Source organism: Sinohyriopsis cumingii, chromosome 7 (genome assembly GCF_028554795.1).
Source record: "Sinohyriopsis cumingii isolate HCF-2022 chromosome 7, ASM2855479v2, whole genome shotgun sequence".
NCBI lineage: Eukaryota > Metazoa > Mollusca > Bivalvia > Unionida > Unionidae > Sinohyriopsis > Sinohyriopsis cumingii.
Genome location: NC_142967.1, coordinates 138,299,303 through 138,323,557, shown reverse-complemented (window position 1 = coordinate 138,323,557; position 24,255 = coordinate 138,299,303). Strand labels below are relative to the sequence as shown.

Here is a 24,255-nt window from a genome sequence, read left to right as displayed (position 1 = left end):
CATCAGATCTAGATTTCTGCAATTTCTTATGAGCAAGCAATAGAACAAAATACAAAGACCCTTATGTGCCAGCCCATTATGTCACAACAAATCAGGGTCTGTGTTGTTTTTGGTTGGACTCAACTTGTATGTTTGTAGAGTACATGTATATGTATTTGTAACAGAGTTAGGTTGTGACCCTTGCGTAACAATCCATCATAGTTGGGTTTAGGGGAATTAGAGGTCCAAGTTATCCTGTATGTCAACAGTGTGGGGATTTGTGATATCAAGTTGTCTAAGTTGCTCCAAGTCATATTTTTAGATTTTTAAAATTATGATCAACATTCTGATTATTTTGATTAAGAAGACTGCATTACATTGTACAGAAGCTAAAGACTATGGCTTTGTGAAATTTGATAAATCTATCTTAGATTTCTATTATACAGCCTGTATGAGGTTCCTTGCAGTTACATAGCGAGGTTTTTATCTCAAATTAAAACCTTATTTCTTCACCAATTTTGTACAAATTTTAGTAATGTTTTAATAATGTACTTTCCAAATGTTCATTGTGCTTTACAGTTCATTGATACATACATGTGTATTTTTCTTTCTTTGGGGGCTCTGAGTGGCCAAGTGGTCTAAAGCGCTCTCCGTTATGGATCACTGCCATCTCACCTCTGTCTTCATGGGTTTGAGTCTAGGATTTGGCCGATGTAGGTATGTGAGAAAGCTTGCCAGTAGCTTCTCATGGGTCGGTGGTTCTTCCCAGGGTTTTCCCGGGTTCTTCCTCCACCATTAATACTGGCCGCCATGTATAGCCTACCGTGTGCTGAAAAATGGTGTTAAACCCTTCAACAACAATAACAACAATTTTCTTTCTTTTTTTCAGTGCATTTAAAATTGCTGAATCATGATGAGGAGTATATATTCAGTTTACCTAGTGCATATGCAAGATCCATTCTTACAACTCCATGGGTGGAGCTTGGGGATAAAGTTCAGATTACCTGCCAAAAAACAAATTACGCAGCTGCAGTTACATTCCATACAAAGGTAAGATGTTTGCCTTAAAAGTTCTTTCGTTTCATTCCAAAGAAAGTTTTCATTATCCGTTATCTTTCTATGGACACTGTGTTTCGTGGAGTAAATGTTTCTCACACTATAAAATTTAACATGGCAAACTATGTTATGTACCATATTTACCATGTATGTTCGGTCAGTTGAATTATTTTTATAATTCTTTAATGCAGTTTAAATTTCAGTTCCAGAGTTTCATAAGTTTTGTTCATAGCAAAAGTTTTGGATACTTGGACTTCTCCATGTGCTTTTGCTTCTTTAACTAGTATGACTAGTTATTAATTATTCCTATTATGGTACCTAATCCTTAATCAGATTAACTCATTGATGTCCATAAAGATTGTTTCCATTATCGCCTGAAATAGGGCTGGGAAATACATTTTAGGGATTACATCTGAATGCATCCAGACACATCAGCTTCTCATAATTTTGTTCAGTCAAAAGCTTAGGTGTTTAAAAGACATTGCTGTTGATTGGCTATTTCCCCATGCTTATGCAGAAGTTTGAAAATTTGGGTTTATTTTATTTTTTGGAGGGGGTGCATACTTTACCCACAATTTTTTTGTGCTGGCACCTTTTTATTCATGCCTCAGACTTATCCTACCTTTTTGCAAATGTTCATCTGTCCATGTGCTGTTCAGACTGGTCTGCTATCCGTCTAAGGTAAAAGGCTAAAACCTTACACAAACTCTGGTTCTGAAAATGGCAGTTTTTGAGGGGGAAAAAAACCTTTCTCGAAAGTTTTATTTTTTCTACTGGATTTTTTAATGCAAATAGAAAGCTAACATTGTATGGTATTATTAAAGAACTGTCTTTCTCCTTTTCTTTAATACTATCTGCTTTGGTGTAAATAATATTGACATTACAGGACACACTAGTAATTACATGGAAAAATGGGAATCAGCTTGGAAATGGGTGAACATAAAATAGAGTATATATGGGTTTGGCTGGCTTGGATTGGGCAATGATGGAAGTTATGTTTTAAGAAAAAGAAACTTTTGAGAGCTTATCCTTGTTGTAAGTGAAAAAAAATAGAGATATTGTTTTATTGCTGGAATTTCATTCCTTTAACAGTCTTGAGTTTGGAACGCTCATTACTAAAATTAGCACATGACTCTGGTGCGGAATTGAAAGCACATGTTTCAAACACATGCAGGTCCAGAAAAGTTTCATCTATACTGATTAATATAGGTTTGATCATGAGCACTCAAAAAATTTAATTTATTGAATTTTTAATATCATGGTGTTTGCATAGGTTTACTTTGGGAACTGAATTAGTACTGTGAGTCCTATAGAGCTCGGAGGTTGAGTGCAACCTCATGACATGTAAATGCGACAAGTGGAGTTAATGAGTTAATTGAAATATGCAGTGTGTTGGCCGAAAAGATCTGCATACTGGTTAAGAAATGTGTTTTCCTTTTGAGTCATTTCATTTGATATACTGACACATAGCTAAAAGGTCAGTTATGGAGGTTTCTGTTGAGACTTATTGTTGAATCTTCCATACCTGAAAATTCCCATATGCAATATTATTATAAATTTCTATTCATCGATTTATAAATACTGTAATATCATCAATTTTTGTCGGGTACCAATTTTCATGGTTTTCATTGTTGCCCTAAACATGAATTTAAATCCCCACTGAAAAATGAACCACATATTAGGATGATTGCCCTCCCCACCCCCATTTTCTTACAGTGTTTCAGACATTAACATGTTTCATTCCTAGACATTAACACAGGTACTACCGGTAGTATTTGACACATCAAGGTCAATACTGTAATCTGGTAATTAAATATTAGCTTTTACATGTGTTTGTTTTATTTTATTTTTTAACCTCTCGAAACAATAATTATAAATCATTATACATGTATATTGTTTCAATGCACACGTTCTATAAGGTATCCAATAGCTGTAATTTTACACTCAATGCCTTCACTCGATATGTGAGGTAAGTTAGGATAGAGACAAAATAGAGAAAAAAGCATAAGGTATTCAAACAATAGAAATACTGAAAATGAAAGAAAAAATAATACAAAATAACAGTATATGAAAATTAAATTTGATACTTATATCATTCCTTTATTTGAGTACAACTGTTGCTGAAACATTTAAATCCTTCTGAAAGCACATTTCATTATATCCATGCATTTTTAATCCAAAAGAACAACAATCCTGTAAATACTAAAACTATTTCTTGAAACACTATTATTAATGAAACACTATGTATGTACACTAATTACAGCCGTGTATTAAAGTTCACACTTTACAGATTTTTGGACAAAGCCACTGTATTAACATTGTGTTAATCAAGTCTCATGGTACTAACAAATGCTTCTCAGGTAAATAATCCCCAAATTGCTGAAGTAAACAAATCCAGCTTTCTCAAAACCACTGATGATTAGGTCTGATCTTTCACTCACTGTCCCATGAGCTGCAATTATCCATTCAGCATGAATTGGCTTGGTTAGTGAGGTTGCAAGGTTTACTAATAATGTGCACTGATTATCACCAGTAACATCTTTTTCCATCCATAAACTATTTAGCATACCACTCGTGGAAGTGTGACTTTAAATTCTTCTTTAAAACCAATTGGCCTAGTGTTGATGGTTGCATCGGCTTCCTTTGATGTTGAGCACTCAAACAAAAAAATAGCGGAAGTGATTAATCTTGATGGGTGTTTTATTTGTGAACATAGAGATGGAAGCATTGTTTTAGTTTTGTTGGCTGTGTTGGCTTCGACTGATTTTATTCACTTGGTCAAAATAAGTATTGAACTTAACAGGTCTTTGATTTATGCTGATACAGGTGGTAGTTTTGCTTTAAACATTAAAGTGGCTGCCGTTTGTGTCAGCATAGTTTTATTCTTTTGTATTCTTTATTTTTGTTATTTGTAGAGGTTAAACCATGAAATTAAATACCTACTAATATGCAGACCTTGACAGGAAAAACCAGGATTTTAAGTACCCATGAAAATGCCTTTTTTAAAATACAAAACCATGAATTTAAGTGCCCATGAAAATGTCTTTTTTTTAAATACAAAACCATGAATTTAAGTACCCATGAAAATGCCTTTTTTTAATACAAAACCATGAATTTAAGTACCCATGAAAATGTCTTTTTTTAAATACAAAACCATGAATTTAAGTACCCATGAAAATGCCTTTTTTTTAAATACAAAACCATGAATTTAAGTACCCATGAAAATGCCTTTTTTTAAATACAAAACCATGAATATAAGTACCCATGAAAATGTCCTTTTTTAAATACAAAACCATGAATTTAAGTACCCATGAAAATGCCTTTTTTAAAATACAAAACCATGAATTTAAGTGCCCATGAAAATGTCTTTTTTTAAATACAAAACCATGAATTTAAGTACCCATGAAAATGCCTTTTTTTAATACAAAACCATGAATTTAAGTACCCATGAAAATGTCTTTTTTTAAATACAAAACCATGAATTTAAGTACCCATGAAAATGCCTTTTTTTAATACAAAACCATGAATTTAAGTACCCATGAAAATGCCTTTTTTAAAATACAAAACCATGAATTTAAGTACCCATGAAAATGCCTTTTTCTAAATACAAAACCATGCATTTAAGTACCCATGAAAATGTCTTTTTTTAAATACAAAACCATGAATTTAAGTACCCATGAAAATGTCTTTTTTTAAATACAAAACCATGAATTTAAGTACCCATGAAAATGCCTTTTTTTAAATACAAAACCATGAATTTAAGTACCCATGAAAATGCCTTTTTTTAAATGCAAAACCATGAATTTAAGTACCATGAAAATGTCTTTTTTTAAATACAAAACCATGCATTTAAGTACCCATGAAAATGCCTTTTTTAAAATACAAAACCATGAATTTAAGTACCCATGAAAATGCCTTTTTTAAAATACAAAACCATATAAATTGAGCCCAATGAAAATAAATGATGCTACAGTAATTGTGTTTAACAGTAGGACCTTTACAAAAGTTATCACGGATATTATTTTCCCGAATAAATGTGTAAAGCGGCATATATTAGAATACTGCTAGTGTACAGATTGTGGTGTAGGGAATTCGCAGTAAGTTATGAAATTGGTCTTTTGGAAATTTAAGAAATTGAAAGGACTAATGCAAGAATTACAGTCAGTATGGTAATCAAGTTCAAAACAGATGATGACAATTATTTCAATGGATTTTAATACAGAAATGCTATGGATTCAAATGCTGAACTGTACTTCTGTCTATTTTCTAACTTGTTTTTGATGCAAGCCAGACGTGTAAATTCATCCAGGGCATTGGCTGGGGATATGCAATTTTAAAGCCACACGCAATCATGTAAAGAGATGGATCAACCCTTGGTGACGGGCTGTAGTTTGCAATTGCTTGTTATAAGCTATATTGAGAATGTATTTACTTAAGATCCTTATATTTGGTTAGAAATATAGGCAGTAACTCTTATAAAAATTAACTGTGGTGTTTTAAAATGATACATGGAGGACACAGCCCTCTTTAAATATAATCCTTAATCTTGAAATAAAAGTTTGCCATGTTCAGATTGATATCTGTAGCCCCTATTTTTCCATCAAAAAATCTGTTTAGCAAAGATTTAATAAAAATCTGTATTTGCTGTTGAAATGAAATTCCTCTTATTAAAGGGATCAACCCATACAGAAATATTTTTCTCTCTCAGTCTCACTCGGATTTGCCTCACCTGCCCCCATTATTGCCAAGTGACATGACTAAAACCATTTTTGCATTGTTAAGAATTTTTAAAAATGATTTATTTGTAATATGCTTGGAGGAAGAAAAGCAGAATGATCTATTGAGACAGCTTGTCATCATGCTTCTTAGTGTGATAATTAATTAGTACATCCCTTTCTTCAGAATTTGTCATTTTTATTTGACCGGACTTTACATCAGCACACTTCTACTACATTAGTGGCAGATCAGCTTGTTTTTGGTATGACATCATACATAACAGCAAAACAAGCCATATATTTGGACAGTTGAACTCTAAATTGATTTTAATGGTTGGTTAGCTCAAGTATATTTTACCATAGAAACATGTTGTTGTTTTTTTAGCTCTGCTGGTCAAAGATCAGAAGAGCATTTTGGATGGTCATTTGTCCACTGTCTGTCATCCATCCATCCATTAATGCAAGTGTGCTATCGCTACTCCTCCCAAACTACTTGGAGAATTGCCATGAAACATAACGCACACATTCATCCCAGGTTTGATTGATCCAGAATGAAAATGGTGCTGCTTGGACATCCAGTATGGCCGTCATAGCAGTCATCTTGAAAATCTTGTTATCATCATGTCTCCTAGATGGACAGTCACATCATCATGGGCTTTTCTATTAAAGACGTTTTATGAAGTCTAGTTGGTCCTGAATAAAATGCTACTGATCTGACATCTAATATGGCCACTATGGCAGCCATCTTAAATATCCTATTGCTGCAGCTCCTCCTGAATAGACAGTCCTTTTCACCAAAATATTTCCTATGCTGTCCAGTTGGTCCTAAACGAAAATAGTACTTATCTTTCATCCATTATGCTGCCACAGCAACTGTCTTGAAAATTTTGATATTGCTATTCCTCCTAAAGGGAAAGTAATATTGATGGAGTTTTCACCAGAAGTTTTTTTAAAATTTTACTGCCAGTGGCCAGCTTACAACTTTTATTACCAATACGTCTCCTGATTGAATGGTTATAAGAGCATTTGGTTTTTACTAAGACTTTATATAATGTTTTGTTGATCCTAAATTAAAATGGAGCTAATCTGATGTCTGAGAGGTGACCATCTTGAAAATCTTGTTTCACTACTCCTCTTAAAATGGAAAGTCGTTGAAGATAGGTTTTTCATCTTATGATGTCTAGTTGGTCCTAAATTAAAATGACTAACCCTCAGTATGGTAACCATGGTGGCTGTCTTGAAAATATTGTCATCTCTGCTTCTGCCAAATGGAGGGATATATCGACTTTAGGTTTTCACCAATAGACTTCCTATTTATGCCTGGTTGGTCCTAAATGAAAATGGTGCCAGTCATCCAATTTTACTGCCACGATGACTGTCTTGATAATCTTGCCGTTACTCCTACCCAAGAATGACTGGTCATTATGACACAGGGTCAGGGCCTAAAAATATAGTTGGTCTGCGGTCTGGGACCTGCAGTTTTCCCAGTCAGACCCAAGAGATAAACTTTGTCAGAAGTTTGTTGAACCTCCCACGTTTCCAAAAAATGGAAGTTAAAAGTATTCCTCTGCAATCTCAGAATTGTCTCTTAAGCAAAGTGTAAAATGTCAATATAGATATGTGCAAAATAATACACCAGCAATGTTACTTGAAACTTTGTGACAGTTTTGCTTTGTACATGATAGCCAGACTGGAACAACATGTATAGAAAAGTGTGATCCGGTGCTATTTTACCTCGAAATTTGAGTACCTTTCCACATAAGCATAAAAATCCCAAGACCTAAGGTCTGATCTGTTTCCACCTTATTACCTGGAAAGATACAATTTGAAAGTCATCCACTTGAAGCCTTGTTCAGCAAGGCTTGATATTTTTGATGTAATGGCTGGCTAAAAAATGGCTGTTCATGCAAATTAAATGACTGGTCCCAAACCATATGGTTTAATTAGCCACTGACTGCAATGCTAAAATGCAAAGCAATGTGCATTACTTGGTTCCACGCTAGTTAAAGTAACAAACAATCAGTGTGACTCTTTGAGTTTTCTTTATTTCAACTTTGATTTCTCATCCATTGGCAAATCCAGAAAGCTGCAGGAACCCAAAAATGAAGAAAATGGACCCATAGCTAAACAGGAATTTGCCCAACATGGATGCATTATATGACTAACATCATCTTTCACACCTGTAAAGAACATCACACCTGTAAAGAACAATGTAAAAAAAAATTGATCATGGCCATGTGTCGAATGTGATCAGGCTACAGGAAAAATGTGTTCAACCTTTTAAAGATCCAGTACCCTGTCATGTGGCACAACAAAATTAAAGGTTGATTTGAATTCAGTTATATTAATCTCAAGTCCACTTACTTGGGGAAACAAAGACCATTTAAAAATTCTGGACATTTTATTCAGATCAGTAAAGATAGGAAACTGCATTGTTTAAAAATAACTACTTAATTCATTTATTAAAGCTCATTCATGTAATTGTGCTTTTGTATTGAATTGTATGTTCCTCACAACAACTCAGCAGCTCTGACTTTTTTATATGCATGTCAGACCTTGCTCCAGCAGAGGTTGGCAGATCCTGGACCTGCCACCCATCAACAAGCCCTGGGGTTTTCAACAAAAGATTTCTAACAATCTCTACTTTGCCTTAATTGAAAATGGTGCAATACTGACTTCCAACATGACCATCATAACAACAGTTAATATGAAAGTTGAGACATCGCTGAAGAATATCAAAGATGATTTCTACACTTGACAGTTAAAAGGAAGAAATTATTTTAATCTAGTAGAGCACTTGTTTTAATTTACACATAATATTCTAACATAAAGCTTCTTAAATTAACATTTTGAAGGTTTAGAGCACTTGCTTTAATTTACACTTAATATTCTTAAAAAAAGCTTCTTAAATTAACGTTTTGAAGGTTTTGAGCACTCATTTTAATTTACACAATATTGTTTAAAATAAGCTTTTAAATTAACATTTTGAAGGTTTTGAGCACTCATTTTAATTTACACACAATATTGTTTAAAAAAAAGCTTTTAAAGTAACATTTTGAAGGTTTAGAGCACTCATTTTAATTTACACAATATTGTTAAAAAAAAGCTTTTAAAATAACATTTTGAAGGTTTTGAGCACTCATCTTAATTTACACATAATATTGTTTAAAAAAAGCTTCTTAAATTAACATTTTGAAGGTTTTTTCCTTAAATGACTTTTAACAATATTTTATTACCGGAAGTGAATACATAAATGGTAAATGGAGTGGAAATGTTTTTTTGTAACTTAAAAGTTCCTCCTTCTGACACTTTTTCTATTGGAAGCACTCTCCAACTAGTTTAATCTAGTGTGCATGTATTTCATTACTGTACTCCCTCTCCATTTCAATGATTTCAATAAAATTTTGACATTTTGCCAAATAAACTTTTCGCAGTTTGGTCATTGATAAAACTGATATAATTATATTGCAACTGAGATGTATACAATTTTTGCCTTTAGGTGACATGCTGAATCAACAATAATTGGTGTGAAAATTTATGTTGTTGCTTGTTTTGTTTTTTTGTTGAATGCCATTATATAGTGCAAGATTGCCTATACATGCTGGAGAAAGAACCCAGGAAAACCACAGTAAGAACCACTGACCCATGAAAATGAATGGATCACAACGTTATCATTTGAATAATTCCTAGTATAGATCATCGGAAATTAGTCATGATGCACTGTTAACTTCAAAGTACAGTGATGCAATTTTATTTCATGTCATTAGTTTGGATGCACACAAAAAAATACTACTTTATTTTAGTATTGTACTATAAATTAAAGATTTTATTATTCAAGTCAGTGATGTTGAAAAACCTTATTGAACAAAAGACTTGATGTTGTTGTTTTTTTTTTTTTACTTAACATGGACAAATAAGTAAATATTCATGATACACATTTTACATTGCAAAGACATTGATTGTGTGTCTATACCTCATTGGCCATATTGTTTATGTGGTATCTATGGAGATTTTTGGCTTTTAGTGGTTTGAATATATGGCATAGTGTCCATTCTTTTTTACCAAATGTATTTTGTATTTCTAATAATTTTAATAACTTTTATAGTGTTACTAAACTTTTTAACAAAGCATGGGACATTGGCCCTTCAGGTCAAGTTTTGTAAGTCAAGGGAGGCAACCCCCATTGTAGGTAAATTATTGTACATGTAGTAATCTCCCCTGGAGAGTAGAATGGTTTTAAAAGGAAATCAGCACTATAATTCTTCCAGCAATATTTAAAATGATATATATTCTCTAGAGGCATTTAAAGAATATCAAATTTAGAAATGTATTGTGAAGATTATTTAGACCATTTTTAAATAATTAAAAGGATTACGAATAGCAGTATCTCTGTCATCTTGTGCTAATAAAATTTACTTGAGCCCTCCTCATCATCCATATACACATTTCCTTCTTGTTTCTGAACTGACAGGTAGAATTTTATGTAATTCTTCTTCTTTGTTGGTGGAAATTCATGCTTCTTTCTCAGTCTCATCAATGATATCTTCTACCAATCATCATTTGACCACCCCTTTTCATCTTGGTGCGAGACTGCTCCAGTGCCCTAGTGGCTATAGCATCCGCTCGGATGCGGGAGGTCGTGGGTTTGATCCCCGGCTGAGTCATACCAAAGACTTAAAAAAATGGTACTAACAGCTGCCTTGCTAGGCACTCAGCATTAAGAGGTTAGTGTTAGGACTGGTCGGCCGGTGTCAGGATAATGTGACTGGGTGGGACATCATGCTACATGTCTGCGATATTATGCCCTAGTGCTAGGCATCACTATAAACTGCCACAAAGCAGACATCATAGCGATATAACTGAATTTTTTTCAAAGCTATGTTAAAACTTCAAATCACACACACACACACACACCTTGGTGTGTGATGGAATTTGTAATTGCCCAAATTTGATGAGATCCGTTTATGATGACATTTCAGAATCAGCATCATGCGACCCAATTGTCCATTAGAGATTTTGACATGTGAAACCTTTCTTTTTTTGTACAACTGTATAATATGTTTTCCACAGATGGTTTATACAACTTTGGGAAATCATTGAATTGGAGGGATTTCCTGGAATATTACTTGGGTTTTAAAAACAAATGGATTTTTTTCTTTGAAAAGTCTTTGAATTTCTTGAAAGACTCCTTGAATTTTGCCAGAAACTCCACAAATTTTCATTAGGGAATCCAGAAAATAAAACTGAGTAATATATATCATTTTTTTAAATAAAACGTTTCATTATTTTATTTTCCAAAAGTAATTAAAATTTTGATAAAAATTAGGTCTTTCAGTTGTACCAGATGGACTTGTGTCCCTTCACTGTAATGTCTGGATAATCAGATTTGCAAATGGATAACTAGTTCAGATGCTGTAAGAAAGAATATGCCTTGAAATCGTTTGGAAGTACTTGAAAATTCCTTGAAAAGAGAAATATGACTGTATGAACCATATTCCATCATGTTATATATATTCTGAATGTTAAATTTTCATTGGATTATAAATGATGATATTTTTTTATCTTTATGTACAAATTTATTTTGTAGCCTTTCTATGGAGGGAAGCTTCATCGTTTGACAGCAGAGGTGAAGAATGGAAACACGGGTAGCATTGTTTGTAAAGTTCAGGGAGAGTGGAACAGCCAGTTAGAAATTTACTATGCAGATGTAAGAATACTTGCATTTAATGTCAGAAAACCCAACTTTTAAATGATATATTTGCTTATTACCTGCTTTGCAGTAATTTGTATAAAGTAATTGGATTGGTGTCAAATATTTTGATGACACTTTGCTTTAAATATTTATTCATTTTGAGAAGCATGTAGTATACAGGAGGATTTGCTTCGTCCATGTACCTATGTATCTGTGTTCATCCATCCATCCTTCTTCAGTCATAACTCTTACATGGTACGCTTACTATTAAGAAAATTGCAGTGTGCGGTTGCATCATTTGATGAAGGCATGAAGCATACCAATACTGTTTATTGTGTTGTGACTCCCTTTACTAGATATATTCAACATAGAATCTACCTGATGCCACCAAAAGTCTTATCATGGGTACATCTTGGAATAAATGTGTAGTATGCAATAAAATTGGATTCTGTGACTTCAATTTCCAAGGGTTATAGAATTTAATATTGCTTTGAAATGCATACTATATAGGCCGGAATGTCTTCTAAGCTGCGTCTTTAGCAAAATCCTGGATACAGCACTGTATATGGGACCCTTTTTCTGTTGACAATTCCCTAGGTCATTCACACTTTATTAAATGATCACATAGGTCATTCACAATTTATTAAATGATCACATAGGTCATTCACAATTTATTTAATGATCACATAGGTCATTCACAGTTTATTAAATGATCACACAGGTCATTCACAGTTTATTAAATGAATGCATAGGTCATTCACAGTTTATTAAATGATCACATAGGTCATTCACAATTTATTAAATGAACACATAGGTCATTCACAATTTATTTAATGAACACATAGGACATTCACAGTTTATTCATTGATCACATTTGTGAGAAAGAGAGGTATAATATTTGGGTGCTCTGTTTAAAGGAGGATATGTTATTACACTTTTCTGTTGGCAAAACTTCATTTTTTATATGGATTTAGAAGTAGGTCATGAACTACCAAATAAAATTGCATGTATTAACTTTAAAGACTAATTTGTTGTTGTATTTTTATTTTATTAACACAGGGTGAAACGAAAGTGGTAGATGTGAATAAATTTAAAATTTGGCATAAGCGTGTTCGTCCATTGGAAAAACAAGGAGAGTTTGAGTCAAGGAAGCTTTGGCAGCACGTGACCAATGCATTGAAACTGGGTGATGTCAATACGGCCACAGAACACAAACGTTTTGTAAGTACTTGATATAATAACTTGGAAATGAGCCAAATCATTATTTGTCATGGAAGAGTGAGCTTGGTTAGCTTAGCACTTCCTCTGTCATGTGCTATCTGTCTTTGATAGCTATTACATTTGACAGATCTTTTCCCCACTTACATTAGTTTGACAAAGTAACAAAGCAAAAGCTTTTCTTCGTATAGAATGAAAACCTTCTTAATCTGGACACTTTTGCTTATTTTTCATACAAACAAGTGTTGAATTTGTATTAAATTAACAGAGTTCTCAAATTATTTATGTCCAGAAATTGAAGCTTATATTATGGCAAGTACTTGAAAATGAAAGGGGAAGGGCATTGAACTAGTTTCTCACCAAAGACATCATTTGGAAATATGACTCTCTCAAATGAATTTTACATAGGAATCCATGGTATTTTGCCCTCAATGAAATTCTAACATTAATCTGTTTCATTTATCCGTCATTTTCGATTGATTGATGAGTATATGTCTACTATTCAGAATCACTTCAGGAAATAATAGAAGTTCCAGATTTTAAGGGATACCAAGACATTACAGTTAAAAGAGTCTCGATTAATGGGCTTTATTCTATTTGTGTATCAGTCTAAAACTTGTTCCCACTTTGGAAATTATTTTTATGAGGTACTCAGACCTGCCAACCCTACTGAAAAAATCTGGAGAATCCCGATTTTTTGGACCTATCTCCCGATTCACCAATTTCTAAGAAAAAATCCAGATTTTTCAACTCCTCAAGACATGTGTCTGACATGTTTCTTAGTACTTTACCATATCCGGCTTGATTTCCATTTTTCATCCACCAATACAAAGAGATTGTCTCACATTGTGGTTCTCTTTATCCGACCCCATCAGCAAATCACAGCAATATAATGGATAAGTTTCTCAGCAAGAAGCAAAAAAAAAAAAGTAACTGATGAATTTTCACCAGCCAAGAATAAGAATCGGGATAAAAATATAGGAGTGATTGGGAGAAGCAGTTTGCTTTCATTCAACCATCGACTTGCTGGGCCTATTATGCATTCTGCCAATGTTGCTCACAGCATCTCTCAATACGACATTAATAAACACAGTGCAAGCATTGCAGATGTGTCTAAACAATCTGTAGTATCATTTATGGACCTGGCCTTTTTCTCCAGCCAAATGGAAGGAATCGGCACTGATGATCTGCATAGAGAGTTTCAGCTTTACCAAATCTACTAATTTAGACACAGAATTGAATGTGGAAAGAGCAGATCATCAGTGGTTTGTTCTCAGGTAAAAAAAGGATGGATCTGGCCATCTGTTGTTTCCAACCCTTATGAGAGTAATGCTATCAATACTTTCAATACTGCACAGCAACAGCAATGCTGAGAGAGCATTCTCAGTGGTCAGAAAAAACAACTAGCCAAAGAGCCAGCCTGTCAGCATTAACCCTGGATGCTATTCTTGTTAGCAAATTTGGCACCCAAGGGCAAATAAATGATGAACTTTTGCATAAATGCATATCTACAACATACAATGGACTGAAATAACAAAAGTAGACATCTTTATCATGATATATACACTTTACTGTTGTACCTCCTGATTTTTTACCCTGCCTCCTGATTTTTAATGGTGATTTTCCTGATTTTTATTTTTTCAGTGTTGGCAGGTCTGAGTAATGGAACTAAGTATGGGTGATCAGGAAAGACCAGGATATTCAAAGTGATTTATGTTCATCAGTTCAAATGAAATTAGATGGGTTTTAGGGATCGCCTTCCAACCCATCAAACATTGTTGAGCCCATGTTAGTGGAAAAGTGAGACACAGCAATCACTTTTTCACCAGTGTTGGCATTGATGTCGGCATTAACAGTTTTTGTTTTGGTTACATATATGTTTTTGCATATATTTCCAAAACAATGTGATAGATTTTTATGATACTTTGTATGAATCATTATGAAGCTAAGAAAATTCATTCTGCAAACACGCTTGCTTGCTTATTTGACCTTGAGCTCAAAGTCAGTCTTAGAAAATTTGTATTTTGGCATTTGGTTAAAGGTTTGCTTTTATTTCCTCGGCTCTGTGGTGTATATTATTTATAGTTAGGATGAATTATTATGAAACCTGGCCAGTACATTTTGTGACATGCTTACGTACCACTTTGTCTTCGGGGTCAGTGTCACCATGAAAATGTGCAGTAAGGTTTGGTAAGACTTTCGTCATGTGCTACATTTCCTAAAGCCCTTGATGGATTTTGCTCTTACCTGGTTTGAATAATTATGAATCTAAGATACATAATTCTGTAACATGCTAGCATGTGTCTTTTACATCCTTGTTATGGTCATAGTCACAAAATTTGCATTACGGTTTTGGTTAGAATTTTTCATTTGCTTAATGTTTCCAAAATACTATGATGTATTGTGTTTATGCTTGGGATGGATCATTACGGAGCCTAGGCAGTTGATTCTGTGACACACTTATTCACTCCTTTGACCTTGGACCCTACATCACAGTCATAGAATTTTTTTTTTTAAGGTTTTGGTTGAGGCTTTTATTGGTTTGCTCACATTTTGTAAACCGTTTTACTGATGAAAATTATTGATTGATACGGGCTTTTATAATGGTGGCTAGGTACTAAACTGGGTCAAGGAAAGAGAACATCAGGTCAATCATAATAATTAACAGAGTAGTACAAATTTCTTTCAACACATGCAGCTTTCATTGTAACATCACAGCATGCGACATTCAAGCTAGTTTGTGATGGGTCACACCTTTACGTTGATCTTGTCCAGAAATGCCTGCATACTTTAACATTGGTTTTTGCCTTATTTGTTTCTCAATGCATGTAAATAATCACATTGTAAAAGATTATGGATGTACACTGATCCCAATAAAGTGAATGATTACTGTGTAAAGATGCATGTCATCATATTCAGAAAAATTACGCCTAATGCTGAAGTAGTCAATACTGAATGCCTACATGACCTCCATGACTTGTACCATAATAGCAGTCAGCTGTTCATTGAGCCTAATGAGTAGATGGGGGGAGGTGTGTGTGTAGAGTTTCCAACTATTTTGATGAAAAAGCATTGTTTTGGATATTGTTAGCTGTGTACATGTTTAGAAAGTTTTGTAAACATTGCAGCCTTATTTAACGCCATGCTAGCCAGAACCTTACTGAATATGAATTAGGTTAGTTTTGTCATATTTGATGTGATTTTTCTATACTTGCTTATAAGTCAAGTCAAACTGCAAACAACAAAGATTCTGATCTGCCATAGCATAAAGCACCTGCAGAAGAAGGTCAGTGTTTATTCTACCGAGTACTCCTAAAAACTGCACAGACTGCTAGTGCAATATGTGATGATAGATCTGAATCTTTGCAGTTTATTCTTCTTCTCATCTTATAAGCAAGGATATATGGTAATCTTATAAGCAAGTATATATGGTAATCTTATAAGCAAGTATATATGGTAATCTTATAAGCAAGTATATATGGTGATCTTATAAGCAAGTATATATGGTAATCTTATAAGCAAGTATATATGGTAACCTTATAAGCAAATATATATGGTAATCTTATAAGCAAGTATATATCGTAATCTTAAAAGCAAGTATATATGGTAATCTTATAAGCAAGTATATATGGTAATCTTATAAGCAAGTATATATGGTAACATGAAGTAAGTTAGCAACATATGGTTAAGACGTGTCTTTTATTTTTACATAGAAATACAAGACATTTTTATTTACAAATTCTGTTTTTAAATTGACAGTTGGAGGAAAGACAGAGGGAAGGAGAGAAACACAGGAGAGAAACAAACACATCATTCCCAACACAGGTAATAGACTGTGAACCCAGACCTAAACATCAATATATTCTTACCATATATATATCAGTTACATTATATCCCAAGATTTCATTTCACTATAATAGCCATCTGTACAAGGTTGCTTTGATCTCTGTGACAGTCATCTGTTCAGGGTTGCTTTGATCTCTGGTGTAGCCATCTGTACAATGTATCTTTGATCTCTATAATAGCCATCTGTACAAGGTAGCTTTGATCTTTGTGGTAGCCATCTGTACAAGGTAGCTTTGATCTCTGTGGTAGTCATCTATACAAGGTAGCTTTGATCTCTGTGATAGCCGTCTGTTCAAGGTAGTTTTGATCTCTGTGACAGCCATCTGTTCAAGGTAGTTTTGATCTCTATGATAGCCATCTGTTCAAGGTTGCTTTGATCTTTATGACATCCAAATGTTCAAGGTAGCTTTGATCTGTGTGATAGTCATCTGTACAAGGTAGCTTTGATCTCTGTGACAGCCATCTGTTCAAAGTAGCTTTGATCTCTCTGATAGTCATCTGTACAAGGTTACTTTGATCTCTGATAGTCATCTGTACAAGGTTGCTTTGATCTCTATGATAGCAATCTGTTCAAGGTTGCTTTGATCTCTATGATAGTCATCTGTACAAGGTTGCTTTGATCTCTGTGACAGCCATCTGTTCAAGGTAGCTTTAATCTCTTTGATAGTCATCTGCACAAGGTTGCTTTGATCTCTGTGATAGTCATCTGTACAAGGTTGCTTTGATCTCTATGATAGTCATCTGTACAAGGTTGCTTTGATCTCTATGATAGCCATCTGTTCAAGGTTGCTTTGATGTCTATGATAGTCATCTGTTCAAGGTTGCTTTGATCTCTATGATAGTCATCTGTACAAGGCTGCTTTGATCTCTGTGACAGCCATCTGTACGAGGTAGCTTTGATCTCTCTGATAGTCATCTGTACAAGGTTGCTTTTGATCTCTGTGATAGCCATCTGTACAAGGTTGCTTTGATCAGTATGATAGCCATCTGTTCAAGGTAGTTTTGAGGGCAAATTTATGACTTGAATAGTGCTATTGTTTGCAGCTACTGCCCCAGATCTGACATTGCTTTCTTTCATGTTTTTATCATGAATATTGACAGTTATCATCTGCTAGCTTTCAGAAGTCCTAAGGTTACACTTCACTGTCTCTGACAAGGTCCTGTCATCTAGAAAGCAGACCATCTATCTTTGCTGATGTCCTATGGTTACTGTTCAGTGTCTCTAACAAGGACTTGGCATCTGTAGAGTACACCTGTCTGTGCTAATTTCCTCAGGTTACTGTTCAGTATCTTTAACTGATCCTACACATTAACTTGGATTTTACACTTAAAGAACCAAAGGAAAATCTTAGTGTCTTATTATTTTATTTCATTTGTTTTATTTTTTATCTTATTTCGTATTTTATTTCTTTTAAATAGCAGTATTATTTTTGGAAACTTAGTTCAGATACTTTTGACTGTCGTGCTTTATTCTTGTTTAAGTCCATTCTCTCCTGAGATTTCTTTTTTAACCTGACATTATTGCCAAGTAAAAGATATAAAGCTGTATGGGACTGAATTCAGAGCAATTTTGTAATCCAAGATAATAATTTTTGTCACTTCCAAGGAACAAAAAGCCCTATGCTGAAGCTGAAAATTTGAATATGTTCTACTAGTTCATTAAGAGACTGAGTACAAATAGTAACCAGCGAGTTTTGGGGTCTTCCGCTGAGTAAACATTACATTGTAACTAAATATCTGGCACACAGAATCATTCACTTGTGAGAGGAAGATGATCTTGTTTTCTTGTTAAAATCTTAAAAACAATTTTGAAGTTTGGGTGGTATTTGCTATCATTTGGGCATCATTTCTTAGTGCCTGATTGCTGTTCTGAGAGAGTTCTTAGCTTCCTTTTATATTATATAGTTGTCTTATTTTATTATTCAGGATTTTTGTAAGCCAACATTGGTTGGAAGCAGGACATAACATCACTTTCCCAGCAACATTTGCAACGTTTGTTTTGGGGTTTTGTTTTTGTTTTTTTCATTTGCGTTTATGCCTAAACTCTTTCTTGGATTTTCTTCATATTTGCCATGAATTGCTATAAAGCGAAGACAGTTCATTCCATAACATGATCCCTTGCTCCTTTTACTGTAGGGTAAAGGTCTTGGTCACATAAAATTTGTGTTTAGATTTTGCTTAATTTTCCTAAACTAAATTTGGCCTATGTCAAGGATCTACATTTGTCACTTATCAACTACAATCACTTTTGCAAATACCATCACCAAGCAGAAAATATGGTACTAAAATTGCATTTTAACTGGAAAAATAAACGTCTAAAAGAATCCAGAATAAAATTTTCATCTCACAAATAGGTTATTTAGTGCTGAGGGAATTGGAGTAAAATGCCTTGCCCAAGGACATACCATGGTATCTGAACCAGACCAGTCTGATGGTAGGATTCAAACCCTCACGTTTTCAGTCATGAGTCCAGCATGATAACAACTGAGCCACTGTGGCTCTTTTAAAGACGAATTATAAGCTGCAATGTTGGATATATTCTTAGATATGCTGTTATGGTATTTGCACAAATTTATCACACCCAACCTTTATGTTTTAATTACATCCTTCCAATATTCAAAAAGTTCCTCCATTTCTTCTAGTGGAATGGGATAATTTTCCACCTAAATTTTCATCACTATAATAGTTCCTTGGAGAAAGTATTGCCAATTGGCATACATTTTCATTATAAACCATTGATAAAGATTAAATTCATATTCAACAACAATCCCCTTTAGGACTTCAAAGACTCCAATACCAATCAATCTGCAAGGTGTTTAGATGATTCGTTCATATTGAATGTGCTGTTGGAGTTTTCCTTTTTTGTTTTTCTTCATAAAATTATTATTCAAATAACAAATTATTGTAAACATCAAGTTATATAATGAGTACTAAATGCTAATGTCACATTTGCTAAAAAAACAAAATGAAGGCTGTTTCAAGGGTCTAATGTTACATTTGCTAAATTAACAAAATGAAGGCTGTTTCAAGGGTCTAATGTTACATTTGCTAAGTTAACAAAATGAAGGCTGTTTCAAGGGTCTAATCTTACATTTACTAAAAAAACAAAATGAAGGCTGTTTCAAGGGTCTAATCTTACATTTGCTAAATTAACAAAATGAAGGCTGTTTCAAGGGTCTAATGTTACATTTGCTAAAAAAAAACAAATGAATGCTGTTTCAAGGGTCTAATGTTATATTTGCTAAATTAACAAACTGAAGTCTGTTTCAAGGGTCTAATGTTACATTTGCTAAATTAACAAATTGAAGGCTGTTTCAAGGGTCTAATGTTACATTTGCTAAAAAAAACAAAATGAAGGCTGTTTCAAGGGTCTAATGTCACATTTGCTAAAAAAAACAAAATGAAGGCTGTTTCAAGGGTCTAATATTACATTTGCTAAATTAACAAGATGAAGTCAACCACCTCGGATTGTAGCCATGTAATGGCAGTTTACAATGGAAAAATTATGAAGTGTAGTTTCAAACAAAAATGCACCAAGTTGGATGGGGTGTCATGAATTTTCTGTTTCCATTTAACAATCCATTCAAAATGACACAAGTCAGACTTAACAGCTAACCTAAAGGGCTCATATATTACAAGGCAGGAAGTCTGATAAAATATACGTTATTTGTAAGAATAAACTTGTACAACTATTTCTTCATTTCACATTGAAGAATAGTACCATGTACATGGAGTAAAGGGCTTGTTGAAATTATGCCTTCGGCCACAATGAAAACTTGTTAGCAATTTTTGGGGATTTTTTTAAATTTATATCTCAGAACCATATACAGAATTTCTAACCTAGCACATTCAAGTTGTATGTAATTTTGTAGCTGTCATTTATTATCAAACCAAAGTAGTAACTCTAGGTCTGTTAGCATGTGACTTTGTTACTCTACACAAGTCAAAAGGAGGGCTGGACATCATTTCTGTAGCTTTTACTCAGTCTGGATCAATTACTGTTTGGCTGACATGTTTAGAGACTGCAAATCAAAAATCATTTTGTTCTAATCAGAGTAATTACTCAACCTCTGAAGAAATATACCTGTATAATGAAGCCCGTTTCTTGTCCAGGATTATGCAGTGTTTGTTAAAAGGTGAATTTTACACTGTCAATCCTTCCTTTAGTCCAGCACTTCTGAGTACAACCAGTTTCTTGATGATTGCTCTGAAACTTTTGTCAATTCAAGATTCATCTTCATAATCAACAAATTGCTTTGCTATGGCAATTTTCATTAGAGTATTGCAATTTTTGTCTTGCTGCAGTGTATGACTTGATCTTATGTTTGTGATGAATTGCCATGAAACATGGTAAAATTATTTTCATCACCTGAAGATTTGCATATCAACATCATTTTGTCTTGTAGTGTAATGCAGTGTACGACACAATTATGTCAACAAAGCTAGTCCCACAGTTTGTCTTGTTGTGTAATGCAGTGTACAGCACAATCATTTCAACAAAGCTAGTCTCACAGTTTGTCTTGTAGTGTAATGCAGTGTACGACACGATTATGTCAACAAAGCTAGTCCCACAGTTTGTCTTGTATAATGCAATGTACAGCACAATCTTTTCAACAAAGTTAGTCCCACAGTTTGTCTTGTAGTGTAATGCAGTGTACAACAGAATTATGTCAACAAAGCTAGTCCCAGTTTATCTTGTTGTGTAATGCAGTGTACAACACAATCATTTCAACAAAGCTAGTCCCACAGTATGTCTTGTAGTGTAATGCCTTGTACGACACAATTATGTCAACAAAGCTAGTCCCACAGTTTGTCTTGTTATGTAATGCAGCGTACAACACAATCATTTCAACAAAGCTAGTCCCACAGTTTGTCTTGTAGTGTAATGCAGTGTACGACACAATTATGTCAACAAAGCTAGTCCCACAGTTTGTCTTGTTGTGTAATGCAGTGTACAGCACAATCATTTCAACAAAGTTAGTCACACAGATTGTCTTGTAGTGTAATGCAGTGTATGACACGATTATGTCAACAAAGCTAGTCCCACAGTTTGTCTTGTATAATGCAGTGTACAGCACAATCATTTCAACAAAGTTAGTCCCACAGTTTGTCTTGTAGTGTAATGCAGTGTACAACACAATTATGTCAACAAAGCTAGTCCCAGTTTATCTTGTTGTGTAATGCAGTGTACAACACAATCATTTCAACAAAGCTAGTCCCACAGTTTGTCTTGTTGTGTAATACAGTGTAGAACAAAATCATTTCAACAAAGCTAGTCCCACAGTTTATCTTGTAGTGTAATGCAATGTACAACAGAATCAATTCAATAAAGCTAGTCCCACAGTTTGTCTTATACACACAATCATGTCAGCAAAGCTAGTCCCACAGTTTGTCATGTTATGTAATACAGTGTACGATAAAATCATGTCAACAAAGTTAGTCGCACAGTTTGTCTGGCAGTTTGTTTATGGATCGCTGCGAAACTTGGCACATATTACGGTCGTTGGTCATCATCTAAAGATGCACATATTGACTAATCTTTATATTTCAAGTTTTGTAAGACAATAACCCACTGACCACTACTGCTTCTGGCTAGGTGTTAATGGGGGCCCCAAGTGGCCGTGTGGTCTAAAGCGCTCTCCATTACGGATAACTGCCATCTCACCTGTCTGCATGGGTTCGAGTCTAGGATTCGGCCAATGTGGGTATATGAGAAAGCTTGCCAGTAGCTTCTCGTGGGTCAGTGGTTCTTCCCGGGTTCTTCCTCCACCATTAATACTGGCCGCCATGCATAGCCAATTGTGTGCTGAAAAATGTTGTTAAACCCCACAACAACAACAACTAGGTGTTAATGATAGATACCTAGATCAGACACAAGAGTCACTGGTTTGTCAGCAGTTATGGTACCTATTTAATTCCCTTTATACAGCAGGTATAAATTCATGTTGTCATAACTTAAATTTCTTATCCAGTTTTCATAAAATTATCAATATATATGAAGAATTGTACTTTTGGTATAAGTTTCTTCCATAATGAGGACTTCTAATTTTACATAAATGGTTTTGCTAATAAGCAGGTAGAGTTATCTCTGCCTTGGGGATCGATCAGTTTAAATCCCCAACATTAAATTTCCTTCATTTAATTTATACTTCTGTCAGGCAAAGCCACAAATTTAAGCCCCAACAAAAAAGTAACTTTTGCCTTCCCAGAAAATTGCTTTCTTTGAAAATAAATGAAAAATGTAAATTTAATTATTGGCTGAATATTAGATATACTAATTGTTCTATTGTATGTTTTGGTCGCATTCTGCCTGCAGTTTCTCTTGAAACACTTCACTGTCGAGGACATGTTAGTGGAAAATCAAGTCACATGAGTTGCTTTACTGCAAGTGGTGGGAGAATTATGAACAGGTCAAGTTTTGGTTGTAGGTTTCTATATAATATTTTCTACATCCCTTTCGATTCTCTTCATAATTAGTATGATTGATCATGAAGCTAGGACACATCGTTATGTGATATACTCACTCTACCGTTTGACATCGTTTTCAAGGTCACATTCATAGAAAATTAGTGTATAGTTTTGGGTTAGTTTGTTTTTTCATTTGTTTATACACATATATTTTCTAAAGCCCTTGATGGATTTTGTTTATACCTGGGATGAATAATTATGAAACTTAAGACAATTCTGTGACACAGTCACTCTACCCAGTGACAATGGGGTCAAGATCACAATCAGATAAATTTGTGTTAAACTTCTGTTTAAAGGCTCTTGGGAGTATATTCATTGAAAGTTCTTTCATTTGCATATTAAATATTTTGCAAAACCCATGATGGATGTTGTTAGTATTTAGGATGAATTATTTTTAAGTTAGATACTTCAGTCTGCAACATGTGACCCCTAGTCAAGGTCACACATTTTGCTGCAATGCTTCAATCATGGACTCAACATGACATGCCCTGGCCCTCTTGTTCAGAGAAAGATTGATCAATAAATATTTGTATTTCTTACCCTATTTATAGTAAAGGTCATGCCAGTCATGTATGCACATTTACTCAAATATAAATCTTTGTTTTAAAGTTTAATACTAATTTTGTTTAACCGAAGTTTAGTCTGTCCTGATCAGTTATTGAATGCACTGTACCTTAACTGTCATCAAGAAACTTCCAGATGAAAATGATTGATTGCTGTGGACTTTTACAGTGGTAGCTAGGTAATAAACTGGGTCAAGAAAAGAACATGTTGAGTTTAATCACAGTATTGGGTAGTATGAATATGTTTATGAACATCTGTCAAGTTTAGTGTGATGTCACAGCGCACGACATTCAATCTGGATTGTGCTGGATCACACCTGTTGGTTGATCTCGTCTGAAAATGTCCATGTCTTTAACATTGGTTTTGTTTTCAGTACTTCACATGGTTTGTAGCTAATAACCTTCCAAAGGAATATTGATGTATGGGGATCCAAATAAAGTTAATAATTGCCTTTTAAAGTATGCACAAATTTTAACAAATGACACACAGTACTAAAGTAATCAAAGTTAAATGTATACATGACATGTATGGCTTTTACTATAGGAATCTGCATACACAATTGTTCATTATAGCCTGTTCAAAAAGATTAGATTTTGTCCATTTTATAAGAAATATGAATTCAGCTACCACTGCCCTATATACTTATGAATAAGTCAAGTCCAGCAGCTGCAAACAACATATACCGCTCCGGTGGCCTAGTGGTTAGAGTGTCCACCT

The 24,255-nt window shown here is 34.2% G+C and overlaps 1 protein-coding gene across 4 annotated transcripts in view; it reads left to right on the top strand.

Moving 5' to 3' along the window:
- LOC149796227 (oxysterol-binding protein-related protein 11-like) overlaps positions 1 to 24,255 on the top strand; it is a 133,993-nt gene that overhangs the window by 98,809 nt on the left and 10,929 nt on the right. For all 4 annotated transcript variants that reach the window (XR_016422508.1, XM_089966186.1, XM_089966187.1 and 1 more), the window contains 4 exons: positions 869 to 1,029; positions 11,338 to 11,457; positions 12,502 to 12,663; positions 16,420 to 16,485. Coding sequence is in view for 3 of the 4 variants with exons in the window: in XM_089966186.1 (XP_089822312.1) it covers positions 869 to 1,029; positions 11,338 to 11,457; positions 12,502 to 12,663; positions 16,420 to 16,485 (509 nt within the window). In the remaining variant the exon portion in view is untranslated. The remainder of the gene's footprint in view (positions 1 to 868; positions 1,030 to 11,337; positions 11,458 to 12,501; positions 12,664 to 16,419; positions 16,486 to 24,255) is intronic.